This window comes from Orbicella franksi, chromosome 14, assembly GCF_964199315.1.
Source record: "Orbicella franksi chromosome 14, jaOrbFran1.1, whole genome shotgun sequence".
NCBI classification, from domain to species: domain Eukaryota; kingdom Metazoa; phylum Cnidaria; class Anthozoa; order Scleractinia; family Merulinidae; genus Orbicella; species Orbicella franksi.
Window position 1 is genome coordinate 1,926,774 of NC_138158.1, and position 26,198 is coordinate 1,952,971.

Genomic DNA, 26,198 nt, shown 5'->3' on the forward strand with positions numbered 1-26,198 from the left:
ACGCAACCTCGTTCCCAGGGTCTCTTATCTTCCCACCCTCCTAGAGTAAGGTCCTTGTCTGTCTCTACCTCCCTCTCGTGGTCTTTCTTTGGTCTTCCTCCCTCCAGCCCCAGGGAACGAGGTTGGCCATCACGCTAATTGTTGATAAGTTATTGATCGCGAAGTTGGCTGCGATTAAACCTCGTGAATGGCGTTTTACAGACCAGAGTTTTACCTTTATTTGTTGTAAATAGTTTTAAGGTTAATTCCCACGAACGTCTTGTAAATAACATACCTCTTGTACATGTAAAAAAAAAAAAACTAACAAAGAAAACGTGTTGATGTTTGAAGACCTTTGAAGGTCTGTAAATACAGATGTGTAACATTAAATATGCCGAGACAGAGAATTAAAGATATTTATAGCGGAGCAGTTGAATGTCTGAATGTAACGCAAGTAAACCTTTTGTAAAAACAGTAAAACTATCACCATGAGAACTCGTTGAAGGGTCCGTGGTCTCAAATCGCCTTTGAACTGGAATAGGCCATTTCTGAGTTGCCTTTTGCCTCTGTGCCAAAAAGAGTCTTCGTGCGATACCATTCATCTGAAAATGAGTTCCGCCTACAGGTTCATTTTCATGCAGATCAAACTTATTTCGTTAATAAAGGTTTTACACGAAGATTTTTTTTTCGAAACAGAGGTACAAGGTAACTCGGAAATGATTCTTCAATTGCAGATCAACTTTATTAACATGCGCAATCTTTTTTTTTTTTGTCCTACGCGCAACTTTACCGGTTAATGCTTTATTTCTGTCATGCGTACTCTACAAATGAAGCCTCCTGGCTTTCGATGGTACCCAGGCAACCCCCCCTTTGTAAGAATGCGATGCGCGTGGAGATGTGGGTCTGTTATACTCGGAAAATAGCCCCAAGCCTCTCCGCGTTCCGCTTCTTAACCATTAAACGCCGCGCTCCCTGTTTCCTGCTTTTCACTGTCAAAATGCAATGGCGTTCACGACGAGGCTTTGCTGGTTCTTTCTCCATTTAGGTTACCAGGGGTTAACTATGGAGATAGTGGAGACGTCTTACCTTGCGCACACTCCATAATTTTTTTATCCACAACGCTTACGCGCCGCGCACAGGAAGACCGTGTTGCTGGCATCCTGGCGTCTTTGGTGCACTCGCGCGGAGAGACCCAACCTCATTCGCATGAGCGGAAAGAAGGGAAACCTTGAAAACCAGGTTTGGTCGTGGCAAAGGTTTTGATTACCAGCCTCAGTCTCTCAGTCTTTATCCCTGCGGCACATAAATGCGCTATTTGGCGGCAGAGAATGTGGTTAGCAGTTTTCAGTTCCCTGTCTCTCTTCAATTCGATTAGCCAGTAGAGCGTTTCTCATCTTCCGCCCTTTTCCTCTTCTTCTTCTTCTTCCTGGGCGACTCACCTCCTTCAATTCTGAAGATTCTAGTGAGCATATAAATAAAAAAAAACTACAAATTAAAATAAGGCTAAAATGCTATAATAAAAACTAAATAATAATAATAATAATAGCAATAATGATAATAATAATAATAATAACAATAATAATAATAATAATAATAATAAAGTCAAAGTCAACATCGTTTGGTTTGGCCTTGGTCAGGCGGCAGGCTTTTCTTGAAGGCCGTCAAGTTTGGTGCATTTACTGTTTCATTGGCCAGGCTGTTCCACTCTCGTATCGTTCTCGGGAAAAACGAGTACATGTGGTAGTCCGTCTTTGAGCGGGGAATTTTGTACGCATCTGAATTTAGGTGCCGTGATCTCCTTTGAAGTGGAGTCATGAACTCTTGTCTCCTTGTCTCTCCTTCTTGTCTCCTTGTCTCTCCTCTGATCTCCACTCAACCTCATTTGCATAAAGCTTCTTTCGTTTTCCAAGACAGGCTTATCTGACGGGAATGAAAACAGGACATGAAATGTAACTTCTTGTTATCACGGTTTTTGTTTTGGCTCCAAACTGAGACATCTTGATCACTGTTGGATGAGTTTGTTTATTTAGCCGATTATTTTTTAGCTGGCAGCCATAACTGCCCTTGTGGACTTGTAGACTTGTCGACTTATGGACTTGTAACAATGATGTGCCAGGAAAAAAGAGGTTTTTTTTTTACTGAAATGGAAATAGTTCAAATGTCTGCTGAATGAAACTTTCAATTCACTCGACTTATTTCTTCAAACATTTAAAATTTGTGTTATTTTCAAACCAAACACAAAAACACCAACCCCTTGTGTATTTCAAAAGGAAGTATTATAAGATTATTATCCCCATGGGGCGGGCTGACATACCGCTATAACAGATCAAGCAGTGTTTCAGGTGTGTCGAGCGGGTGTGGAGGTTATTATTTTACTGGAAGTTGTGTCTAAAGCCAAGCCCTGCGGAAAATAAACAGTTGTGACGTACAATAAGTCGAACTGGCTTTCACGTGAACGCCTCAGTGGAAGTTGGGGTAAATTCTGCGTCAAAAGTAACATGTTGAATGAAGAGCATTCTGCCGCGAGCAACGTTCACAGTTTGACGGTGAATAGTGAATTTATAAATCAATCAAAAGTTGAATCACCCGTGAGTAAACTGAAGAAGGCGATTGAGCTGAAAAGAAGTTATTCCTGGGCAGCTTCAGTAACTGATCGCATCAGGAGGCGAAAGAATCTGTTTAACAAGCCAGCTAAAGGTATGTTATGCATTTTCATAGACAACACTGTAATGGGTCGATAACAAGATGATCAGGAGGTACATTGGTTTGGTTATTGTTATTCCCTACTTGTATATGCAGTAGGATTACTGTTGAAAGAAAAGAAGAGAAATCTGCGCCATCCATTCACCGTTTTCAGCTGAAATGCACTCATTGATTATAGCGGGATGACTCCATACTCTTTCATTTATCGCGATATATTGTATAATTTTCTTTTCTGACTTCCACATATTTTTTTTTATTAATGTTAGTTCTGAAAGTAAGGTCTTCTTGCTGTGCGTTTTTTGTAGTTCATGTAGTCGTAGTTCTTGTGTGGTGTCGATATAACTTGACAAGGTAATGTTATTGCCTCTGGGAGAATTAAGACGTTGATGACTTTTTGGAAAAAAAGTTTTAATAGAAAAAGGGTATTGGTTCCAATGACAATGATATATCTCTTCTTTCTTGTGCTCTTTGTCATCGAATCGATCCCATAAACAATAGTGGCAAATACATATGGGGAATTGCGAAGATAACTAGTGTTTCAGCACTGAGAAACAAGAGTAACCCATCATTAAACTGCTAGTAAATAAATCAACAAACTACTCAATCAAGCAATCAATCAATGCAATCGATCGATCGATCGATCGATCGATCGATCATTCGATTGATTGATTCTTCGAACGAATGATCCTAATGCATATTGCCAACAACTCTTTTAGAAAACGCATCGTGAACTGCAGTGTTGGTACATATGCCGTAAGCAGGAACAGGAAGTTTGCTGAGCAAGAGCACTTTATTTTGAGTACGGATCTACTGAAATCAGTTTGACTTATAATTACGGTGGTACAGTGACCCAAAAAGGAAAAATTTAGCTTGCATATCTGGCGGGATTTCGTGCGAGTGCCCCCTTCTTGCGGGATTTCCCGCCCGATCGCTTTTTTCGGAGCGGAGAAATAGAGACTTCAAAATAAATGTAAGTGCCACTGTTTTTTGTTGTCAAACCAATCAACAGAGCTGCGAAAGTCAGCGATAAAACTTCCTTTGTTTCGTTAGCGCTGTTTGTTTGTTTTCGCGTCTTGTCACGTCTTTTATTCACGGATTTCTCTATCATTTTCTAAAACAGGCGTTAAAAATAGTTTAGTTTCTAACCAGGTTTGAAGAAAGTTTTCAAACAATGGATTTTTCACGCATAATAGTAACAAATAATCGTTTTTTAATGCGATATTCTATTAGACAACTACAAACAGAATAATACCTGTTTGGAAGAAGATCATTCGTAAATATATAAAGAAAATAATACAAAAAAGCTTGTTTACAAACAGATGGATATTTTAATGTTATTTGCTAATTGACCGAAATATTGGACGAGGTTCGATCGTGCGGCTCCGTTTTGCTATATTGCGCACCGAACAAAGGAAATACTTTTAATAATTTAGCTTATCAAAGTCACGACATCACTTATCAGAAGATTTTATGTTTTGACAACGCATATTTGGTGCGATTTTTTGATTTGGTGTGTTGTTCTTAAGACTAGTTATTACGCCAACAGGAATCGTATAGAAAGATATTTTAAAGTGTTGTCGTCATAAAGTCTGATACAGGTACTATATAAACATGCTTACATAAATATTTGGTCCATACTGAAAGTCCGCCTGATTTAAACGTTGAGAAAATGGTTTTATCGCATACAGAGAATTTCACTTTTCCTGCTAATTTATCGTAGGGTATAAATAAAATTAATCATTTCTACATATTTAACATCTGTTTTATTTTTAGTAAAAGAAAAAAACTATCGACTTCCGATAATCGGTCGTGCGATAATTTATTCGCACCACGTGACGTAGCTTGGGTTTCACCGCCGCTGGGCTAGCTGTCAATCATATGCTGAACGTAAATGGTATTCGCAAAACACAAATGGAGAAGACATGAAAACTTAGAATCTTTGACTTATGAAAGTGTTAAATTTTGACCTCAAACGGTCTTCTACATCCCCCAGCCTGCTTCTCTGTACAATGTTAAGAATATGCAAGGCGTTAAATTGAGCGTGACAGGAATTCTGAAGCTATGAGCTCGTCAGTCAAGGCCAAGGCAATATTTCCGTCCATCTCGATAACCAAGAAGAAAGGCAAAACAGGGTCTGGAACAACGCCGCAAACTTCAAATGCACAGTCCTTGCCTTTTCTGCGGCCTCTAACACCGGTTTGTAACTTAAATCTCGTGGCTTTTGTATGGTGTGATCTGGGTTATTTCAAACAGGCGATGAATTATTGTTTTTGTTGTTCTCAAGGAATCCATTCGCAAGCAAGCTCCCCCAAGTCCGAGCGAACCAGGTCGCAGTTTTCCGGCGCGTGGTGCTTCACCGGCTCATTCACCGTCGCTATCTCGGTGGTCAAATTCCGGCGAAACAAACCTATCAGCGCTGGAAAATGGTTATCAATTGAGCCAGTCAACCCCGGATTTGCGGATCGGGTACAGACATGTTCGGAGTATAAGTCAGCCGGTGAAGCCAGTGGCTGCCACTTCACACAGAGAATCCTTTTCTTCGGTCACATTCCCTGACCGAAGTAACTCGGTTAACAGCGACACTAGTTATTACGCTGAAGCAGCAGAAGTGCCAATGATAGTTCAAGAAGATATCATTGCTTTAACCTGTCATGTCAGGACGTTTTCGGAAGCCCTGAGCTCGCTGCGAAACACGTTTATAGAATGCGAAGGTAAGAAGTGTTTAGCAAAGCACCCTGTGTACGTTGTGTACTTGTATAAAGTCAACTTACTTTTATTCGAATTGTTTAGCGTGTGGGCAAACTGTGAGAAGAAATAATTTGGCATTATCTTTGAGGTGGCTTTGTTAAAATTAAGCTCTCTTTCTGATCCAGGAAATATTTTGTGAAATTTAAGCGCAAATGTCGTACAGAAGGGAGTTAAATACGTAATGTATCTCTTACTAATTAAAATTAAGGAGTATTTGAGACAGCTGAAACCTTTGATTGCTTTTAATCACCTTATTGAATCCTGTGTGGAGATTTTGCTTTCGAAAATAAAACCGTAAGGGTTGGTGACGACCTGCAGATTTCCTCTTCCTTTATTTTGAATTTCTTAATTTTTGCGTCGTGTTCAAATGTCATGTGAGTTGGAAGCTAGCCATTTTTATCGCAGAACTGTTGTCGAATTTGAAACCAAGCATCATAAAGTTTACTAGGTGTTTAAGTCACCAGTTTTTGCATGTCTCAGTCACGAATCTTTTTATATCACGTTGTAACCATTGTTCTAACTGCGGTTTCGTGTTTTTCATAAATTGTGAGTGACTGGAATTGCAATAACAAACGCCAGTGTTCATGAAGTGTTAAATTCTTGTGTGTTGAGATCAAATGTTTTTGTCACTTTTGTTTTTCGCCACCATAGCTTGTTTTCGAGTTCATTTTTAACAGATTTTGAGATTTAGGAAGCTCGTTATGCTGTATTAAAATGCACTACAGTGTTTTATTATTCTAAAATGTACGAGTTTCCATTTACGCGCATAAAATACGACAAAACTGAATTTGTCTTAACAGCATGTCCACAGAAAAAGTAATTTTGCAGCTCCAAGCTGTAAACGAAATTGTTCGAGGTTCTTATGCGAATTTATTTTAAATTACTGATATTGGTATGTTGTAATTATATCGTTCCTCTTTCCTAAATATATATTCTGTTTTTTTCTTTGACAGTACGGTGCAGGAATGTTTATTTTGGAGTTGTCTATCTAAATGCCATTTAATTTGATTTGCAATACTCATTCACAGAGCAAACGCGAGTATTTGTTTTGATTGTTTACTTTTCAGTGAATGCCTCAATAACTAACTTGCTTCTCATGCCAACCTTGGATTGCAGAAATTTAGTGAGCACTGTTGATGCGAATTTACTAGGATCTCATTGAGAATATAATGAATCTACAAATTGTTTGAACTTTATCCTCACTTGTAACATGTATGCCAGATCAAGAACGTTCAATTGCCTTTATCCTAAAAATTATCTGATAGTGTTCTAGTTCTTCCATTAGTAAGGGAGGGTCTTGAACTGTGCTGTGACCTTTACATTCATCAAGAGAACCTAACAGTCATACCTTAAATTTCTGCAGCAAATGTTTTCCATACTGGTCTGGCTCCTTCTGTTTTATTTACATGAGCCCTGGTTCTGTTTTACTCAAATGATGTAGTGACTGTCATATTTATACATGACCACTGCTTACTAAGACTGTAATGGTACTTTGTGTGTATTTCAGTGGCTATTTCATTGATCCTTAGTATGATAAAAGGGACTCAGTGACTAGAGGAAACTGATTTTCTTTTTGACTTTAACCTCACACTAGGAAAACATTTTATAGGCAATTTCATATATCTGTAGTGTGCAGTGATTTGCTGGCAAGCTGGTATGAAATGAAGTTGACCCAGCCTACATTTAACTACTCTGGTAGTCTTAAATCGTTCGCCCAGCTAGTTATAAGGCCAGTCTGGAGATAAAGATGTTAATTCTCCTGGAAAATAGATTGGTAAAATGCTGCTAAGGAGGGTTTTGTTAAGGGCCAGGCACCAGGCAAATTGACCAGCTGTGAGGATGGTTTTGCCACCTGGAGAAGTTAAGTTCAAAAAGTTTTACTTGCCTGTGAAAATCATTTGCTCTCTGGTTGAAAACATTCGTGAAACCCCTGGCTAAGCTTCCAGCAATCATAGTCACAAGATACTGTCAAAGCACATCTATATGAATGGTGTTCACTTTTTATTATAATTAAAGAAACATGGATATCTTTATGTGCAATTATGCAAACAGCAGTAGCGTGAATTTTGTAGCCAAGTGCCCCAGTGATCCTAAGCTGTAATTACACAGACTGGATCAACAGATAACTTTTAATAACAGTTTGCATCACTCTATCAGATCAGAACACAAAGTGTCAACTCTCTATTTCTTCTTTATTGTTTGGTAACATGACCTCATAATCATGTTTACATAGCCTCATAGGTGGCAAAAGATATTGAAGCATGTGGCACTAAATTTTTTTTTGTTTGTTTTCTAGGATTAAATTTTTATGATTTTGAGAGAGTGGTTCTTCTCACGTGAACAAGATAATTTGTGCCTTTTGGCAAGTTACATGCAGATTATTACTGTTATAATAATAATGAATAAAAGCTTTATTTATACTGAAAAACTGATCAGCGCATTCAATGTAAAGACCCTGGTATGAACCGGTGATCTGTTAATACCATTGTATCTGTTATTGACACGTGCATTCAAAATACAGGTAAAATAGCAAAACCACTGTGTTCAAAAAACATGTTATGCAGGAGTTTATCAGTTTGTTACAATGGCATCTTCTGGTTATGTTGTTGATTACTGTACTGAAGAACAATGTAAGGTGTGCGCATCCTTGTCCATTTTATCAGGGTTTCGCTTTCTTTTTAGTTTGGTTGTTTGTCCTTAGCTGGGAGTAAATAAATCGTCTTGTGTGATCGTCTGGGTGAAGGTAGTTCTGAAAAGAACTGTTGTTGGTGACTGACGTTTCGACAACTTGGGGGGAATTCATCTTCAGAGTCAAGTGAATAGTGTTAGTCGGTCGATGACGTTATAAGTCTGGTCTGTTGAAAGTGATTAGTCAGTTTAGCCATGATGTTATTGGCTGAAAGATGTGTTTAAAGTTTGTCAGCAGTCATTGGACGGTTCTAGCAAGTTTTGATCCATCCTGTTAGTCAAATTAAGTCGGTCAGTATGAGTTACGCTTATTTTGAGTCAAATTAAGTTGGTCTGTTCGAGGACTGTTTGTCGATTTTGTTTATGTCCTGAATAAGTCGTTTGTAAGGTGCCAGTAGTTGTTGACATTTGTTAAGAGGTGTTTGTTCTAAGTTAGTGTGCCAGCTTTTCCAGAGTCATTCATTGCAAATAACCTGGTACTAGATTACGAATCAAGTGCTCTGATCACTAGGCAACACCACCTTCTCAATGAGTTACGTCAGGGGAATGTGGGTACCACTCCCACTCACTATTATATATGATCTTATCTTCCACCCATTTTGTGGCCTCATGGTTAGTGCCTCATGGTTAATGTGCTAGCCTCCGGATTAAGTGGTTTGGATTCAAGGGCTGGCCAGGGTCATTGTGTTGTCTTCTTGGGCAAGGCAGTTTACTCCCACAGTGTCTCTCTCCACCCAGGTGTATAAATGGGTACCGGCAAACTTAATACTGGGGGTAACCCAGTGATGGACTGGCATCCTATCCAGGTGGGAGTAGAAATATTCCTAGTCACTTCATGCCACTGTAACCCTAGTTAAGCACCAGCCTGAAGGGCCACTTGGTGCATGGGTGGACTCTACCTTAAGTTTACCTTATTTTGTTTCAGATAACCCCGATGATGATCCGCCAGAAGTGAAAGCACATGAACGTCTTGGTGAGGTGCTGTCTGTTCTTAAGGGAGTCCTCAATAAATACCAACCTTTGCACTCAACAGACATTCTCGCATCAGCTGGGACATTGATAAGCAAGGTCAAAAGTCACAATTATGAAGATACAAGTAAAGCACCTGATGAATTCTATGAATCTATTGATCAGCTTGCCTTGGCTTTCAGTAGCAGGTAAAGTAAACTGTAACTTAAATCCTTAGGGTTCTCAGTCAAATAGGTAGACTTCTTTAATGTCAAACTCAATGAAAAGGCTGTACACTGTCTGCACCTGTTGTATGAAGGGTTACTTGAATGCATTGCATCTTTATGATGGTTGCAGTGCTGCCAATCCTGTCCCTTACATGCAGTGGCAGTGCTAAAATTTCCACCTTTCTTAAGCAGAGTAGCCACTTGTTCTGGCTTGAAAATACTGAGAACCTTCCTCTTTTTCTGAAGCATGAGACAACTTTATTCAGAATAATTCCCACCATTAGCATGGCTCCACTTTCAACCAGGAAAATTTATGTCACCTCTCTTACCTTCCCATTTTTTGTGCATTGTGCTTCTCCAGTTAGGTGTCCCCTTTCATCAGTGAGAAACCCAGGGTGGGTACTCTGTAAATCATTGGGTAAGGGGTGTGCTGCTTGGACACTGAAACCCTTCCTTTATACTAAACCATGATCAGGTTGATTTTGCAACCCTATTCTAGACTAGGCAACAAAAACCTGTACCCCATCTTAGACTAGCTACATGTAGTTTCCATGCAGGAACTTTATCACTATCATACACTGTTAGTAGTACAACATATGTGAACTAAACCAATGTCTAACAAAGTTACTTTCAAGTTTTGATTTCTATTATGGAACCATGGGTGAGGAGCCATGTTCTAGACTAACTTATTTATACACTGGTCACTTTTCCGGTAAATAATATCCTATTGTAGACCGAAACTGATTTTTATACCCCATCCCAGACTAAACTGCCTGAAAACTATACCCTTCACAGAGTCACATACCCATATAATTACATATATGGCAGTACCCCAACCCTTCCCAGACTCTCTCTCCTCTGCTTCCTTTGTCGTTGAGAGAAAGACCCTGGTTGCAGCTGGTCACGTGACCACCCAGAATCTGGGTGATAAAAAAATCTGTTGGTTGGGAGGGGTGGTAGAGTGCTTTAATTGTTGCTGTGATAAACTTTGTGCCAATTTAGGTGGGTTTCAACTCCTCTGGCAGTAGTTAAAAACTACCTCCTTTATCAGGGTTCAAAGTCGACTTTTGCCGAAAATATATAGCAGACTTTCATTCACAAAGAAATTTGGAAGCCGAATGGAGCACAAACTTTTCGACGGTTGGCACATGTTAAATGTCACGCACAAAATCAAAGTGAAACAAGTAGTTTAGTGTTTGAATCTTTGAATTTGGAGGTAATTTATTTTCTTCTTTGTGCAGTATTTTGAATGTTGAAAGTATTTCTGTCACATGGTCGATTAGCATAGAATTCTGACTTGCATTTGATTTACAGCAATGCATGGTTTGTTGACATAAACCTGCGCTTATATTTCGTCTGCGTCAGGTTTATCACTGGTTTATTTAAGTTTATATTTAGACAGATGTTTAAACATGGTTCCTTGGCAAAGTCAAGAATTATATTTTGCAAAATGGTAAATAAAACATCGTTTTATATAGTGAGCAATGTTCCATGAGGTTACTTCAGGCAACATGAAACAGTGAAACATTTTTACTTCTTAGTAAATCAACCAGCTGGAATTGAAATGAGAGTGTTACTTTAATACACTAGATATATACAGATATATTTTGTTTGACCTGTGTGAAGCTTAGAATAGGACTGCAGAATTTCAAGGTTGTATTTTGCCTGTGTGTGGTTTAATATAGCAATTACCGGCGATCGCCTTTTGTCTGCTTCAGTTGAGATTGACAAAAATTCTTCATTGACTCTACCCTACCTGGGTGGAAAAGTTTGTGTCACAGGTGGTCACGTGACCAGCCGCAACCAGGGTCTTTCTCTCAATGACAAGGAAGGCAGAGAGGAGAGAGCCTGGAACAAGATTGGTAGTGTCAGCCACCAACAAATTTAATGAATTTGTCCATGCTGGGTTCTAATTATTACTGTCTACATTTTATACTACATGTAAGAGCCTCTGGAAATGTAAACCCTTTCTATAAATGACTGTCAAGTATAAATTATTTTTTAAGTATTAAAATTAGCCTCACTAACCTTGTCTTTAAGTTGATAATTCACAATAATTTTTACCCTTAAACAAGGTTAGTGAGACTTATCTAAATACACACAAAAGAATTTAAAATTGGCAGCCATTTACGAAAAGGGACTTTTATATTTTTGTGTTAAGTGACATAATTTGTGTACATATTAAAAATATACACTGTAATTGCAAGTTTTGCTATATAAAAAATGCAGTACACGTGGCAGTTATAAATTATGACTGTTTACTCAGTGATCCATTCATTGAATATTCATTACACCTTTTTGAGAGTAAATGTAACATACCACCTGAAATCAACTCGATTATTGCTAAGAAAATAATACTTCCTGTTTGTACCATCATTTTTTTGTCATGTCCCTATTGAACATGATTGTGCTGATTGGCTGAAAACTATGTATTTTACCTCACTGAAGACTCAGAAAATATAATACATATATCGTTGATATTTAATTGATCTATGTATTTGAGTTTCCATGGAGTTCTAGGGTATTAGAGATGGCCATTTATGTGAAGAAAATATTATGCTCTAGTTTTGAAATTTATTTATTTTATGGCACAGTCTATATTCAGTTTTGTTGTGTCGATGTCAAGCCTAAGTGGATATTATGTCAGTTTCACTGCCCTTGTATTCCAAATTTAGGCTTGAGATCAATTCAACACAACTGAAGAAAAGCTTGTGCCATGAAATGAAATAAATTTCAAAAATAGAGCAAAACATTTTCTTCACATAAATGTAATACTTTAATTCCCTTGTCACTGGAAAATACTATGTACAACTGTGTTTACAAATCTGATAATTATTCTCAGTGTGGTGGTACGATTGAATATAAAACAGTATAGTATGTACGTGTATCACCAAGTGTTTCTTTTACTTTTCACAGTGTTTCTGATTTCCTTATGGGTGACCAGGATATGGTTTTGTCAGAGTCAACAATGAGTAAACAATATTCACGGGTAAGAAGGCCATATGTTATTATAGCTGCATGTTGCTTTTCCTTGTCTATGCTGTATAAAAGAACTGAGCTGAGCTTTTGAAATTGCTAAGATGCTCATTTTGGTGATCTATTATTTTCACCTGAAATTTTATTTAATGCAAAGTTCAAGGCAACTAACATCACCAGGAATGTTTCTTTATGGCATATTGCCAAAAAGCCAGGCTCCTTTTCATCTGTCCTCCTCTGTGTAACAATGTACTCAGCTCTGATAGGAAATTTATTAGCAAAAATCAGTTTTCAGTCACTGCCTGTGGAGTGCAAGACTGGTGATACATTGGGTATAGGAATGTTTTCTACTAAGTCAATTGTGCCTTACTTAGCACTGATTGTAATATTAACTGCTAGTTTTGGTTGGGCTTTTAATGCAAGAAAGATCTTGACACAACAGAAAGATTGCTGTTGATCTTTCATTTGGAAAGCATCATTTTGTTGTTGGCATTTTAAGGGATGTGTGTGTTTGTAACAATTGGCACGTTTTGGGGTCCCATATTTTCAAGAGTTTGTAGCAGATTCTCATGAAACTTCGAATATATATATTTACTGAATTAGGCATGGTGAAAATCGAGTGGTGAGGCTTATTTTTTGTTTGAATGGGTAAAAAAATGGAAAAGCATAACACCAGTTAAAAGGTCCATTGCCTTGTAAGCAAATGGGACCAAAATTAAACAATGTACATGTAGGTGGTTTCTTTGTCAAAAAGGTTTGCTTTAGACTGAATTCTCCCAACATGCACAAAATATGTAAGGAGAGTTTTGATGTTGACTTGCACCAATCTCAAGATGCTAGTTCTCCTTACTGACTGGCTGTACATTAAGATCTACATGTTGTATAAGCCCTAATTTGATTCTGGGGCTACATGAATCTAATCTAATTTTTTGGTCCTCACCTTTGAATTGTCAAAAGCTTAGAAATTGCTTTCAATGTGGACTTATCCGTTTTAACATCTCTTTCTAGTTGTGAACATAATGTCAGTGCATTAAGTCACATTGCAGTTGAGGTTAGCAAGGGAGGTTGGGATCCAGTTTTACGCAAAATTTTATTAAAATTCGTGTGCCATATTTAGCTGCTTTTAACAGTGGTCTTTAATCATAAATTGGCAAATCACATGTCATTAAGTTGCCTTTCATGGCTCACGCACTGTGTTTTGCCCTTACCATGTGTCAAGCATAAGTCCTTTGCCACCCTCAGCAGTTGAGGTAGATGGTATTTTGTTCTGTGGATGTGGATTGTTTAGTCTAGGTTATGTTTGCCTAATCATGTTTTCTGTGTGATAATTTTTATAACACAAAATTTTAGACTGTAAGATGCTAATCTTCTGAGGTCATAGTTTTATCTTCTCTATTACCTGTAGATTGTCTGGGATTATGGTAATTACATTGTACAAATTTACGTCCATGGACGTGGCTAACAAAAAAAAAAAGACTAAGCAGGCTTATCAAAAAGCTCGGCCAGGTTTTCTTGCCTGTGCACCTGGTTTATTAACCCAAGTCTTTGTCTCCAGTGAAATTTCTGATGGTGATAAGCTCTCATTGAGCTCACCTGGTGAGATTACCGAATAGCCAGCCCTTACAGTAGCTATGATTATGTGTACTACATCCCTGGTGTATGTTTTTTAGGGTAAAATAAAAACTTTTTTAGCTTTGGTCCATGCCACAGTAGCTACAGTGAAAACTCTCACTATTATAATGCAACATCTATCATTTCCTTTCGTTTACCTGAGTCGAGCTACCTCCTCCTTCCCTATTTATTTATTTATTTATTTATTTGTCTTATATTTGAGAAGCACAAATTATTTATAATAATTAGTTAATCATTTAATTTATTTTACGTCTTGTTTCTGTTATTATTTAATATTTGAATTAATATTTATTTAGGGGCATCCAATTTAGCATAGTTAGTTTAAATACAGCCCTGATGCAACATAAATCTGACAAAAATACAGATAACAAAAATATAACAAGAAGATCTTTTAGATCTTATAACCGTGCTTTTAAAATTTAACTCTTTGCTTAGCACTACCGTCGGAATGTAGTGCACATTTCAATTTCTTTTCTTACTGTAGACATCACATCACTTGATCAACACAAACTGTGTTATTGCACCATCAGTGGTAGCCGTTGACAAATCTCCAATGACGTAATGGTCCTAATCTAGAACTTTCTTCGGGATATGTATGGTCATGAACGATATGAACCACATGATAATAACACTATTAACAACAGCTTTCTTTCTTTAAAGACATGATTAAATTTGATTGGTGTTTTCCACGAGTAAAGGGCTAGCAAAGTAGTCACACAAGTCATGTAATTTATTAATGAAACTCTATCCCGACCGATGTATCAATTTTGGTCACTCCAGTGGCTACAGATTGAAAACGTGACAGAAAATTGGCGTTACTTTCGATTCTCACCAAATTTGGACAGTGGGATGATCTCATCATTAGCCAATTACAGGCCATTTTTCAGCTCTTTTCATCACATCCTCCCCCCTCAGGAGAATTTTGTCAAGTTAGCTAATTTAGTATGCAAGCCACCGTAATGGTGGTCGCTGTCGGCGAAATGTTTATTTGCTCAAAATTGGGGCCAAATCTTTCGGAGACGGAAGTCAGGACATTTGTAAGGATACAGAAAGTAATATGGGACCAGTTGGTGGCTTCTAAGGCTGAATTTATCCAGAAGTAAGCTGTATTTTCGTTTTTGTGCCGAAAGCCACGCGGTGAAATATTAGCGGTTTGTTCTGTTTTTTCTCTTTGTCATTTTTGTAGCCTGCCGAGGCCATTCTTTCGTCTAAATAAGTTGAAAAAAGTTCGAAAAAGATGTTCCCATTCAAGTTGAAGCTCTCAGGCGATAATTCTGGAGTTTTTTGGCCGGAACATCGGCTTTGTTATGTTCGTGTTTTTCGGTTGCTATGGGCGACCGTTGCTCCCTTTGTTAGGTCAAGTCTGGGGAGTGAGGTCACAAAAAAAATTCTAATTAATTCTGGTTTTGTTCGATTTCGCTGAAATTTTAGCACAATAAAGCTGGATTGTTAAGGAATAGATTTACCTTCTGCCGATGTGTGGTAGCTATTAACGCTAAAGTGATATATCGCTTCGATGTCAGGGTTTTGAAGAGATTTTTTTGCAACGTGTAGGTTCAGCGTGATTTTGTAATCTGAGATTTCTGTTGACCCTGAAGAAACAAGGTTTGGTGAGTAAACATTACAGATTGTGTAATTCAAAGTTGGCCGAGTGGAGATCTGCGTCTGGTCTCCGACAAAAAAAAAATTTAAAAAAATAAACCAAGGGTAGAACATGAACCGTGCTCGGCCCATGGCCGCGCGGTTAATTATATTCAATTGAAAGTATAGAGCAGGTTACATTTGAGTGTCTAAAGGTAATTGGTTTTGCATGAACTACGCTACACGATTGGCTTAAAGAATTTTCGCCACTTTTTCATCCAATCAGAAGTAAAATAAAAACCAATCGTGACTCGCTCGCACTCATTTTCCCACGCTTGGTGTTGGCTATGTGTAATTACTTTGAGTTTTGACTGGTTCACTGTATTGTGTTGCCTGATAGAGGGCATAATTTTAGAACAAACTACATGGCCATAGACTATGAAAAACAATCATTTCAGTGACCAAGGTACATGTAAGGTTAAGGAACAGAATTTGAAATTCAGGCCTATATACAGTATTACACACCCCTCTATATAAAATTCTGACAAGTACCCCACCGAAAAATTCAGAGACTGGCAGAGTGACTGACTATCCATTCTGTCCTGCTCGCTTCATTGGGATGTGCAAACTGCTTAACTTTTAGTAGTAGTCTTTCAGGACCTGATTTCAATCATTTGGTTGGAATGTATATTGCAAATAAATGTTTTCACAGTTTTTTTTCTCACCAAAACAGTTGTAAACTTTGTTGTTTTGAAAACAAGATTTAGAAGCCATTGAATTTTGTGATAAGACTTATCTGCAAGCCAATCTCCTAGGGATAGATTACTCCAGGGATGTCTTTTGCATTCCAGAGAATTTAAGAAATGAAATTCTATATTTTGATATTATTTTAAGCTTTCCTGTTGGGAAAAAGGCATTGATCAGTTCACTTTACAGAAATGCGATGTATCATTTCAACCATATGAAGTCATATTTATTTCCTACTTCTGCACTGTATCATTTGAAAAGGAGAAAGGTGTAAAGTCATTACCACATTAAAAAGAGATTATTTTCATGACTACATTCTTGTCAAATTCCATTTAGAAGTGTCATGTTATTGTGTTGCAAGCTGTTGGCATTGTGGTCTCAAACATGAAATAAAGCTTAAGCTGTAGTGTCAGCTGATCAGATTTGAAGGGTGTAGGATTTCATGTGGTTTGTTCATAGATTTCATATTTCGTACAGCCCACAAAAGAATTTACATATTTCTGGGTATTTGTAATGGCGACTCTAGAGTGATTTTTTGTGCACATGTTTGCTAAGCTCTGAGCTACTGTGCAACATGAACTGGTACAGTTTGGTGCATTAGTTATCTAAAAATTGCCAATGACTTCAAGTGGAAAAGAACAGTCCAAATGGTGCTAATTTTGGGAGATTCTTTTGACATTGACCCACATGATAGAAATACTTTAATGTCATTTCTGAGAAGAAAACCCCGTCTTCAGTGTCTTTCACCCAGGACTATCAGCTACATTGTAAGTAAACTGCTTGAAATGTTATCATTGTTTGTGTGTGTTCTGAACTGCACTCTCTGATTTTAATCTTAGGAGTTTTCATTGTTTTGTAGACATTCACACATGCAATCTGCCCTGTACGTCGTGACCAGTTTAGAATACTCCTTATCCTTTCATTTCCTGCGGAACTTTAGCTACTAACGCATCTTAAGTGTTTCATTTCACCTGTACACAGCATCCTTTGTGGTTTATTAACATAAAATTGTGTATCTGTGTCTATTTATTTTTTCGCTATAGTATTTGGCAAAACAATTTGAAAGGTCAGTCATAAACCTGATCTATTGCCAGTCGATATTAATAGCTGTGTGACTCGAAATAAATGAGATGATAATGTGGCGCCAAAGCTTCCTGTGATTTTAAATCTTGATATTCAGTGTATATTTAACCATAGTATGACTTCATTAATTTGTTTATCTATTTATTTTGTAAGCTGCACTGTCTGTGCAGGGCTACGAAAGTTGGGTTGCTGATGACAAAAACACCCCTCAGTTCTGGTGACAAATTTTTATGAATGATTAGGGATGAAAAGCTTCATAGCTTCATGTCCACGTACATATACATATAATAGTTAAGGGAGATTTCCTTGCTTGCTGCTTCCAATTTTCCAGCTTACCTATAGAATTCAGGGCAGCTTTTTATTTGAGTAGAGTTTGGCAAAATGTCTAACTAGGAACTGTATTTAAGTAGGACTGCATGACACTTATGATCTTTGTTTCAAATCACTTCAAAAATGCACTCCGACGTGAAACTACAAAGTGTAACACATTTCTTTAATCCCAAACAATGATAAAAATTTGCAATTGCATTTTTGCTTGTAAAAGCACTTGTTACAGTTGGCCTTCCCTCCATTTAGATCTCTCTAGACACAAGACGCTATGTCTTGATCTAGGAAGTGTTTATGAAATGTACAAGTTTCCAGCTTACCTGTAGAAGTCATTCCAAGCTAATGTGGTATAGCAGCAAACCTACAAATGTGTTGTCACTTTACTGTACACTTACTGATCTTCCAAATAATATTTTTGACCTTATGGTGTGGCTTTCATGTACCGCTTCTTTCAAAAGTCATGTTAGTTTAAATACGTACTTGTAGACTATGTTGACAAAATGATGTCAGGACTATGTTTCATGTTATGACTAACAAGCAGGTTTGTAAAAATATTTATGGAATCTTTGGATTTGTTTGATCTCTACCTCTTGACCTTTCTCTTGAAAGTAAGGTTTATATTACTCAATACGCCTTTATGCTAGAGCGCTGTTTCGCCATCCTAAAAAATATAATAGCGCTGTTTTGCCATCCTAAAAAATATAAGTTAAAATAACTTACATTTGATGTTTTGTCGCTAAATGAGTACAGAGACAGAGATGGATAAGTACCCTTTTATTGCGGAACCGTTCAAAGATTCCTTCAGAATGGCAAATGCAATTTTGTTTGCGGGACTTCAGGTAATCACCAAATTGAACATAACCTAGTCAGTGCAGTACACTTGCTTTCATTTCGCATTTTTTTAAACCCCTAGCATATGTTTTTGCCCCTGGTCCTGTGTACAGGGTGTTCATATGTTTGTTAGCTCTTATGAATGTGTAGCTAATATATGGCTTGTAGTGCTAAGAAAGGAGTCTTTCAGTTTTGTAATTGGAGCTTGTCATTCAATGTCAAACTGAGTCTGCAATCTCAATATCCTGTCAACAGACAGTGCAGTACAATTTCAGTGCATGCTTCTACACATGTTCTGTTGCTACATGTATTTTTTTTCTCGAACAGATTGATTATAGAGTGGGTACAAGGTAAAAAATGTTTAAGATTAGAAGGACGATACAAAGTTTGTTTCATAAAGGTTGAGTTATGACTATGGAGGGCATTCCCTTATCATGAAACAAAATAATAATGGAAATTAACCAGTCTTGAAGGGCATATAAACAAAGTACATTAGCACATATCAAGTGGCTGTGATAACTTTGTTAACATGGGGACCTACATAAAATCCTCAATTAGTTTGTTTATTTTGGCGTGCAATAACTTGTTGACATTTCAGACAGTTATTTCATTTTGTTATAGTATCAAGATATCCTCTTGTTGTAATAGCACAAGTATATCACGCTTAGACTGTAATTAGTTATTTTTCTTCCAAACATTGTAACATTCCTGACACAGAAGTATGTACTGGAGTTTGCAGTGATCAACTAGGACGTGCAGAACTTTTGCTCATGACATTTGTTTGATTTTTAATCCTTAAAAGCATGTGATACAAACTGAAAATTACAGCAATTTGTGATGCTACATAAAGGCTGAACTAATGGAAAATGAACAGCAATGCTTATTAGAAAAGGGAAAACTAAATGGAAAAGTTATGTGGTAATTCTTGGCTCTGGATGAGGGGAAAACAGGTCAAACGATTTTGATGTGTAATTGTGTTCAAACCCAGACTGTAGGCATAAGTTACTGATTATTTATGGGAGATAAACCAAGAATTGTTAAGTAATGCAATATTCATATCCGTAACGCTTGTTCGTATATAACAACCTTAGATATTAGGTTATTTTCTTTCAGGTGAAAAGTTTCTCTTAGATAATTTTTATTCAAAAATAGTGTCACATTGAATTCAAGACAACTTTTATCTTACTGTAATAATGCAATATTTATCAGTAATATTTATGTTATTGTAACATGTGTTATTAAATTGGCATCCACATTGTTGATGGATCTTGTACTTGTTCTTTTCTATACTTGTTTTCCACTTCAGAATTAAAAAGTCACCCAAAGTCTATAAAATTATGATTAAGAGAAGTTATTAAGAAAAGTACTCCAATAAAACTACTCATTAGTTTATTCTATTTTAACCTATACTTTGTAATATATCGCAACATTTTTGTCTGGTGTCCACATATTGAGTGATCAAACTGCCACTGGAAGTGGCTTGGAATTATTTTAAATCCTCAATTTTAAACACTTACTGGAAACTGGGTAGCTGCCAATTTTATAGAGTTGTTGTTGTGTTAAACAGTTTAGAAGTTACCTGCAAAATTCTAGATGGTTTCTTTTTGTCTTCTTGACTGACCGTTTGTTTTGTTTACTGCGGCAGTCGCTGGAAGACTTTGGGGATGAGGATGATGAAGATGTTGATGATAGAGGTTACGAGGAAGACAATGAGGACGACCAGGATTTTCTTGAAGACAAAGATGAGAGAAAAGAAAAGAAGGAATCAGGTATACTAGCTTGAAACCAAAATACCCTTCCTTCCACAGCTTAGGTAGTGGTTTCGCTAAGGATTGGGCACCGGGCATATTGACCGGCTGTGAGGACAGTTTCGCCCACCTGTTTTGATCATCTATTCAAAAGTTTTTGCTATAAAGAAGTTCAGCTAAAAAAGTTCTGCTTGCCTGTGAAAACCAGTTGCCATCCTGCTGTAAATGGTAACGAAACCTCTGCTTAGGTTGGAAGGTGTGATGTCTAGAGTTATTATTACGGGACTGGACTGGATTATTTGAGTCATCCAGGTTCAGGCCCTGGGTCACAACACTGTGGTTTTGAGCAAGAGACTTTACTCTCACATGCAAGAGTATTAATGGGTACTAGAGAATTTAATCCTGGAGGGTAACCCTATGAGAGCAGGCTTCCCACCCAGTATTGTAGTAGAAATACTCTTAGTTTCTTCATGCTACAGAAACTGTAAATAAGCTAAAGTACCTATTGGATAATTGGCTTAATGCAGTTTTTTGTCACAGCCTCGTTTGTAGGTACAAAAATCCAGTTCAGGGTGGAAGCACCAAATTTAATTCTATGTGCTTATACAACATGTGTGATTATCTCCTAAAGAGGGATTTATTTTTGTACAATTGTAAGTTCCCTGTCCTGCAAAGCAAAGAGAAGTGATGTGACGCAACAAGGTGAAGTCAACTTTATTCAAACATGGTAGTTCTTGGTTATATTTTCTACCTGTATTAAAGGCAAACCCTGAAAGTCAAATCAGATCATAGGTATCTCTTCAGTTTGTAAGAACAGTCTTATTGTAACTATTTACTTATTTTTGTGTCCTGATTTTAGTGGACACTTCCGCAGAAAAGGCAAATGAGCTGGACAGAGCGTTAATACAACTTGAACATGGTGTGGACATTGCTATGCAGGTTAGGAAGTAAAATACTGTTATTTATTGACTTTCAAATTAGCACACAGAGAAGATGTGTTTTATAAAACCTGATGAGAATTTAGTTGGGTTATTGAGAGCTCATCAAGCGACATAGTATTTCTATTGTTGAGCAAATTTTGCACGGGGTGCCAGACTGTGATCATACCTTGGAAAAAGCAAGGTATACACACAGAAATTTTCTTCCATTGAATGGGGAGTTTCTTGACCATTGCTTGGACAGTAGGGCTGTTGCAGTCATCTACATGTACCACTGGTACGTGTAAGTTTATTGTAAGTTATGCCTGTGAGTTATGTACAGTTGATCTTCTCACAGTAAAAAGCCAGTATTTGCATTGTATTCAATTTTTCTTTATCCTTAGATCTAATGCCATGAATATTTATTTTTATTTCAACAGAGAACTAAGATTTGGGCCAAATACTCCAAAGACATAGAAACTTATGTGGACAAAAGAGCACATTTAGGTGAGGTTAAGCAATTTAAGTTGCTTGATAAGGCAATTTTCTAAGGACCATCCATGGGTTGAGTGTGGATCGTTTCTTAAACCACAGAGCAAAGTGAGAGTTACCAGTAAGGCAGTGTGTTTAGTCCATTTGAACTAATGCCATTTAATGCTTGTTTTACAGAGTTGGAATACACAGCCAAACTTGCAAAACTAGCTCAAACAACAAGAGCAGCGATCACTGAAGAGGTGAGATTTGTTCTCACTATATGGCTAGCTGTATGAGCGTGCAAGATAAACCAAATCCTGAGTTGTGATTTGCTACCTGACCGAGCAAGATGGCGATATGTTGCCTTCTTGGGACTACCCACTTTGTCCTGCCAGAAAAATTTTCCCCAAAGCTATATAATAAATTCTTGATTGACCAAGCTTGTTCAGTCAAGATGGCTGGCTATCGTTCTTTTTTTGTTAGTTTATTGACCTTGTCTGCATCTCGGTTTAACATAAACATGCATTAAAAGAACTTGGCCAATAGCCAGTCACCTTGACCTCATGCTCGGTCAATAACCCATATTTGTCTCAATCCTTTCCAAAGTTCATACTTGTTTAAATTGGCAAATACTGCACCATTGTACTATCACTGTGTATTACTAATTTGTTAGCAACTGTCAAAGCTAAGTGCTTAGTAAGGTCTGATGGATCATGCTTGTAAAATTGAGTATTATTCTTTTTGCCATCACCCATGAAACCAAGATATTATGCTCAAAATTATTCTTGGCTGGAAGTAATACGCTCCTAATTTTGCTGGACAAAAATGGAATTTTTTCCTCTCTACCTACATGTATTATACATACATTCCTACACAGTCTTTTCTATTATTGGTATTGTTACTGGCAACCAGGTCTTCAACTACAATGTATGCCAGAGTTCACTGGGCACAAATCCCTAAGGGCTGTCTTACAGTTCCAAATCTGTACCTAAAATGCTTGCACTATTATCATCTTTATTTTACATATCTAGCTTGTGTTGGCTGGAACAATTAGTAAACAAGTTTTCAAAACAGCAATACAGCACCGGATTATGCTAAAAAAATTGAGTGTTAAGCTAGCATTATGCCCGATGATCTAGATACCAGTATTAAGCCTTGTCTACACGAGCAGTTTTTATGTGACAATTTTTGCGACAATTTTTCTTTGTTCGTGTAGATGAGGAAAATTGGCCAATTTTTGTGTGACAAATACATTTGCTGAAAGGCTGGCATGTTAGCTTTCATGTGACAAATGAAAGTTGTCACATATGAAAAATTGCTTGTGTAGATGACTCATCGCCTAAAATGTGGCAAATATGTTTGTAAGTGCCACGTTTTTGGGGGCAACTACGCAGCCTCGCCTTGTTTCTGTGTATCTGTGCTGTCCAAAGTCATTACTGGCGCACTAAACTTTGAACTGCTGAAGAATATTTGCTGTGCCGTGTACACAGTCAAACATATTTGTGACATAAAAATTGCTCGTGTAGATGAGACTTGATGCTTGAAATTATGCCAGTATAATCCATCAGACTCTAGTGTAAGGACATTGCACAGGCCAGTATTCCCCTTCTCTCTCCTCCCTCCTTTCTCAGGCCCAGGCAAATTGACCGGCCGTGAGGATGATTTTGCCCGCCTGGTTTGACCATCTAGAGGAACGTTCTTATAAAGAAGTTCAGTTCAAAACGTTTTGCCTGGCTGTGAAAACTATATGCCCTCCTGTTGTAGACGTTGATGAATCCCCTGCTTCAAAGGGTTTACGGTAAAGAGGTTCTAGAAAAAAAAGTTATATATTTCATACATGCAAAGTGGTTCACTGGCACTGTATGCTGGTCATTACTTGGAAAAGGTATGCCATCAGTGGCCTTGGGTAACATTGAAGCTCTGTACTACTCTACACAAATTTCTTTTCTGATGAATTTATACAGATTTGTAATCTTGCTTGTCTTTTTCAGAACTACCTGCCATTTCAGTCTATTTTTGTAACAGCCCTTGATCAGGTAAAATACATTTGAAATTTTATTCACTTCAGTTGGAAATTAAGTTTCTCGTAAGTAACAGTAAACATGGAAACTAGCAGAATACTGCGTGAGTTTTGCATGCGATAATAATGATATAAGATGACAATACTAAAACAAAACTTTACTCATCAGCCATCTTGTATCTCTCTTTCTGCAGGATATTGACTATGCTGATAATGCCAACAAAACCTATGCAAACCTCATGTCAAGCAGGTTTATGGAGGTCTGTAACTTTGGCTTTTTGGCAAATTTAACATTTTTGTAATGCATGGATATCTTTTCCCTTGGTGGTAGTTTTCGTAGGATCCTTCGTCGCGTAATCCTCTGGGTGGAGGTGCTTTGGAGGAGAACTCTTGTTGGTGACTGATATTTTGAAATCCTGAGTAGAAGTTACTTTGGCCATGTACAAAATTACGTTTAAATTGAAGGAAACCTGAAGATAAAAGTTTACTAAGATAGAAAAGCACCAAAAAGTGTTTGTCACCAATAACAGTCCATTTTGGGATTTACATGTACCTCACCTAGGCTCCTGGTGAAGGTATGTTTTGGCAAACTGAGCAGAAGTCATCATCAGCATCAAGTGTGAAGTGTTTGTTCATCAATATTGTACACTTTCCACTTGATTCTTGAAAGAGCCATGATCATATTGTTGAAATGTCAGTCAACAACAACAACAGTTCCTTTTTAGGACTCACCTCGCGTGGGAAATCAAACTAGATGGACCACTGCCCCCAGTTGTTCAAAGGCTGGATAAGGCTATCCACCGAATAAATCACTATCCAGCGGGTATGTGGTAACAAAACAAACCACGCTATCCACTGGATAGTGATTTATCCGGTGGATAGCGTTATCCACCTTTCGAACAACGCGGGCCTGATGTGTAAGTACAGGATGGCAGACTAGAGATATGACACAATTCTATTTTTCTTTTCTGTTCTCTTGTAGCCTTTAACGTTAAGAAGAAACCAGCATGAGAAAATAAGAAAGGATCTCAAGGAAGCATGGGCTAAGGCCTTCAAGAAAGTGGTAAGATGCTCTCACCAAATATAATTTTTCATGTTGTTATTCTAAGGTAGTTGTGTGTCGGCATGTAGAATCTTTGGTATGCAGGTTACGTAATCATGCTAAGAAGTGAATATTTAAGGAGTTTGTCCGTTGGGAGTTGTCACTCGACGGCATCGCCGTTTTTGATCCCTTCGTTCTGGAAATTGTGTTAGTAAAATTTCCGTGTTTTTGTTTAGTACATTTGTTGTAATAATATCTATCCTAAGGCCGTTTATGTTTGTTGTGATAAACTATGCTAGGGCTGTTGATGTCTGATCAATAAACTAGACATGCCCCCTCCTACACGACTGGTGTTTTCTTACTAGTACTGAGTTGGAAATTATTTTGTTTTCGTTTTACTGCACAGTGATTAGACAACAAATCATGTTTTTGTTTTCATGGATTTGTGCTAAGCGTACTGGCGTAACTGATTCGTATTTCCTCTATTGAAAGAATGAAGCGATGGTCAACCTTAAGAAGGCAAAAGCTATGTATATCCAAAAACAGCAGGAACTGGAGAAGGTTTGTAATTAACTGTTTTCTTGGGTTGGTTTGTTTGTCTTTGTTTTGTCCTTAATACAGTCCAATGACCAGGATGTGGGACTAATCAGTTGGTCTTGGAGGTCTTGCAATCTCAACTCTGCATTCTGGTTACCTTTTTGTTTATATATTCCAGTTAAAATTTAAACCAAGTTAAGCAGAGCTGGAAAAAATTATAAAATTAACAGGCGCACTAATTCAGGTCAATGTTCCTCTTTCTTTCAATTGAATGTCAAAAAACCAAACCGAGAGTAATCACTCTAGCAAATCAAAAAAGACAAAGACAATCAAATGGACCAATCAAAACTCGAAGTAAATACACGTGGCTGACGCAAAGCGCGGGAAAACGTGTGCGAGCGAGTTGCGATTGGTTTTGATTTTACTTCTGATTCGATGAAAAAGTGGCGCGAGGTTTTTAAGCCAATGGTGTAGTGTAGTAAGGTCTAGTAACGCAAAACCAATGACTTTTCGACACTCAAGTGAGATCCGCTCTATGCGTTCGCATTATTGCATTATTAGGAAGGTGGAAGCAAGAAGAAAGAAGGTGATCTCAGAAAGGCTGACGAGGCTGAGTTGTTGTACAAGATGTCGGTGATGGAAGCAAATGCCAGGCAGAAAGAATTGGAAACTACGAAATCCAACATCCTCGTGGAATTACGTCAGCTAGTTTACCAGTGTGATCAGACCATGAAGGCGGTAAGTTTTAGATCAAATCTTTTCCATTCCATTTTGAGTGTAAATGAGTCAACCATTGCTGCTCTTCCAACATAGTGTAGATGCCATCAGACCCCACTAGAAGGGACACCTTTCTGTTAGCTTCTATTATGTTGCCCTTGTTTAAAAGTAACATGAAAAGCCTTTCGCTGCTGCTGCTATTAAAGGGAAAGAGTTGATATTCTCCTAGCGTAGTGGCGAGCAAGGTTCCAGATAAGTTTTCAAAGCAGGGTG

At 37.7% G+C, this 26,198-nt stretch overlaps 1 protein-coding gene across 2 annotated transcripts in view; it reads left to right on the forward strand.

Annotated features, from left to right (window-relative positions):
* The first annotated feature begins 4,556 nt into the window (after positions 1-4,556).
* LOC145467887 (uncharacterized) overlaps positions 4,557-26,198 on the forward strand; it is a 35,247-nt gene continuing 13,605 nt past the window's right edge. For both annotated transcript variants that reach the window (XM_081451503.1, XM_081451504.1), the window contains exons 1-13: positions 4,557-4,878; positions 4,967-5,393; positions 9,044-9,275; positions 12,210-12,282; positions 20,116-20,239; positions 21,078-21,157; positions 21,576-21,642; positions 21,805-21,869; positions 23,601-23,645; positions 23,824-23,889; positions 24,612-24,692; positions 25,164-25,232; positions 25,770-25,946. In XM_081451503.1, the coding sequence (XP_081307629.1) occupies positions 4,744-4,878; positions 4,967-5,393; positions 9,044-9,275; positions 12,210-12,282; positions 20,116-20,239; positions 21,078-21,157; positions 21,576-21,642; positions 21,805-21,869; positions 23,601-23,645; positions 23,824-23,889; positions 24,612-24,692; positions 25,164-25,232; positions 25,770-25,946 (1,641 nt within the window). In that variant the 5' untranslated portion in view covers positions 4,557-4,743. The remainder of the gene's footprint in view (positions 4,879-4,966; positions 5,394-9,043; positions 9,276-12,209; positions 12,283-20,115; positions 20,240-21,077; positions 21,158-21,575; positions 21,643-21,804; positions 21,870-23,600; positions 23,646-23,823; positions 23,890-24,611; positions 24,693-25,163; positions 25,233-25,769; positions 25,947-26,198) is intronic.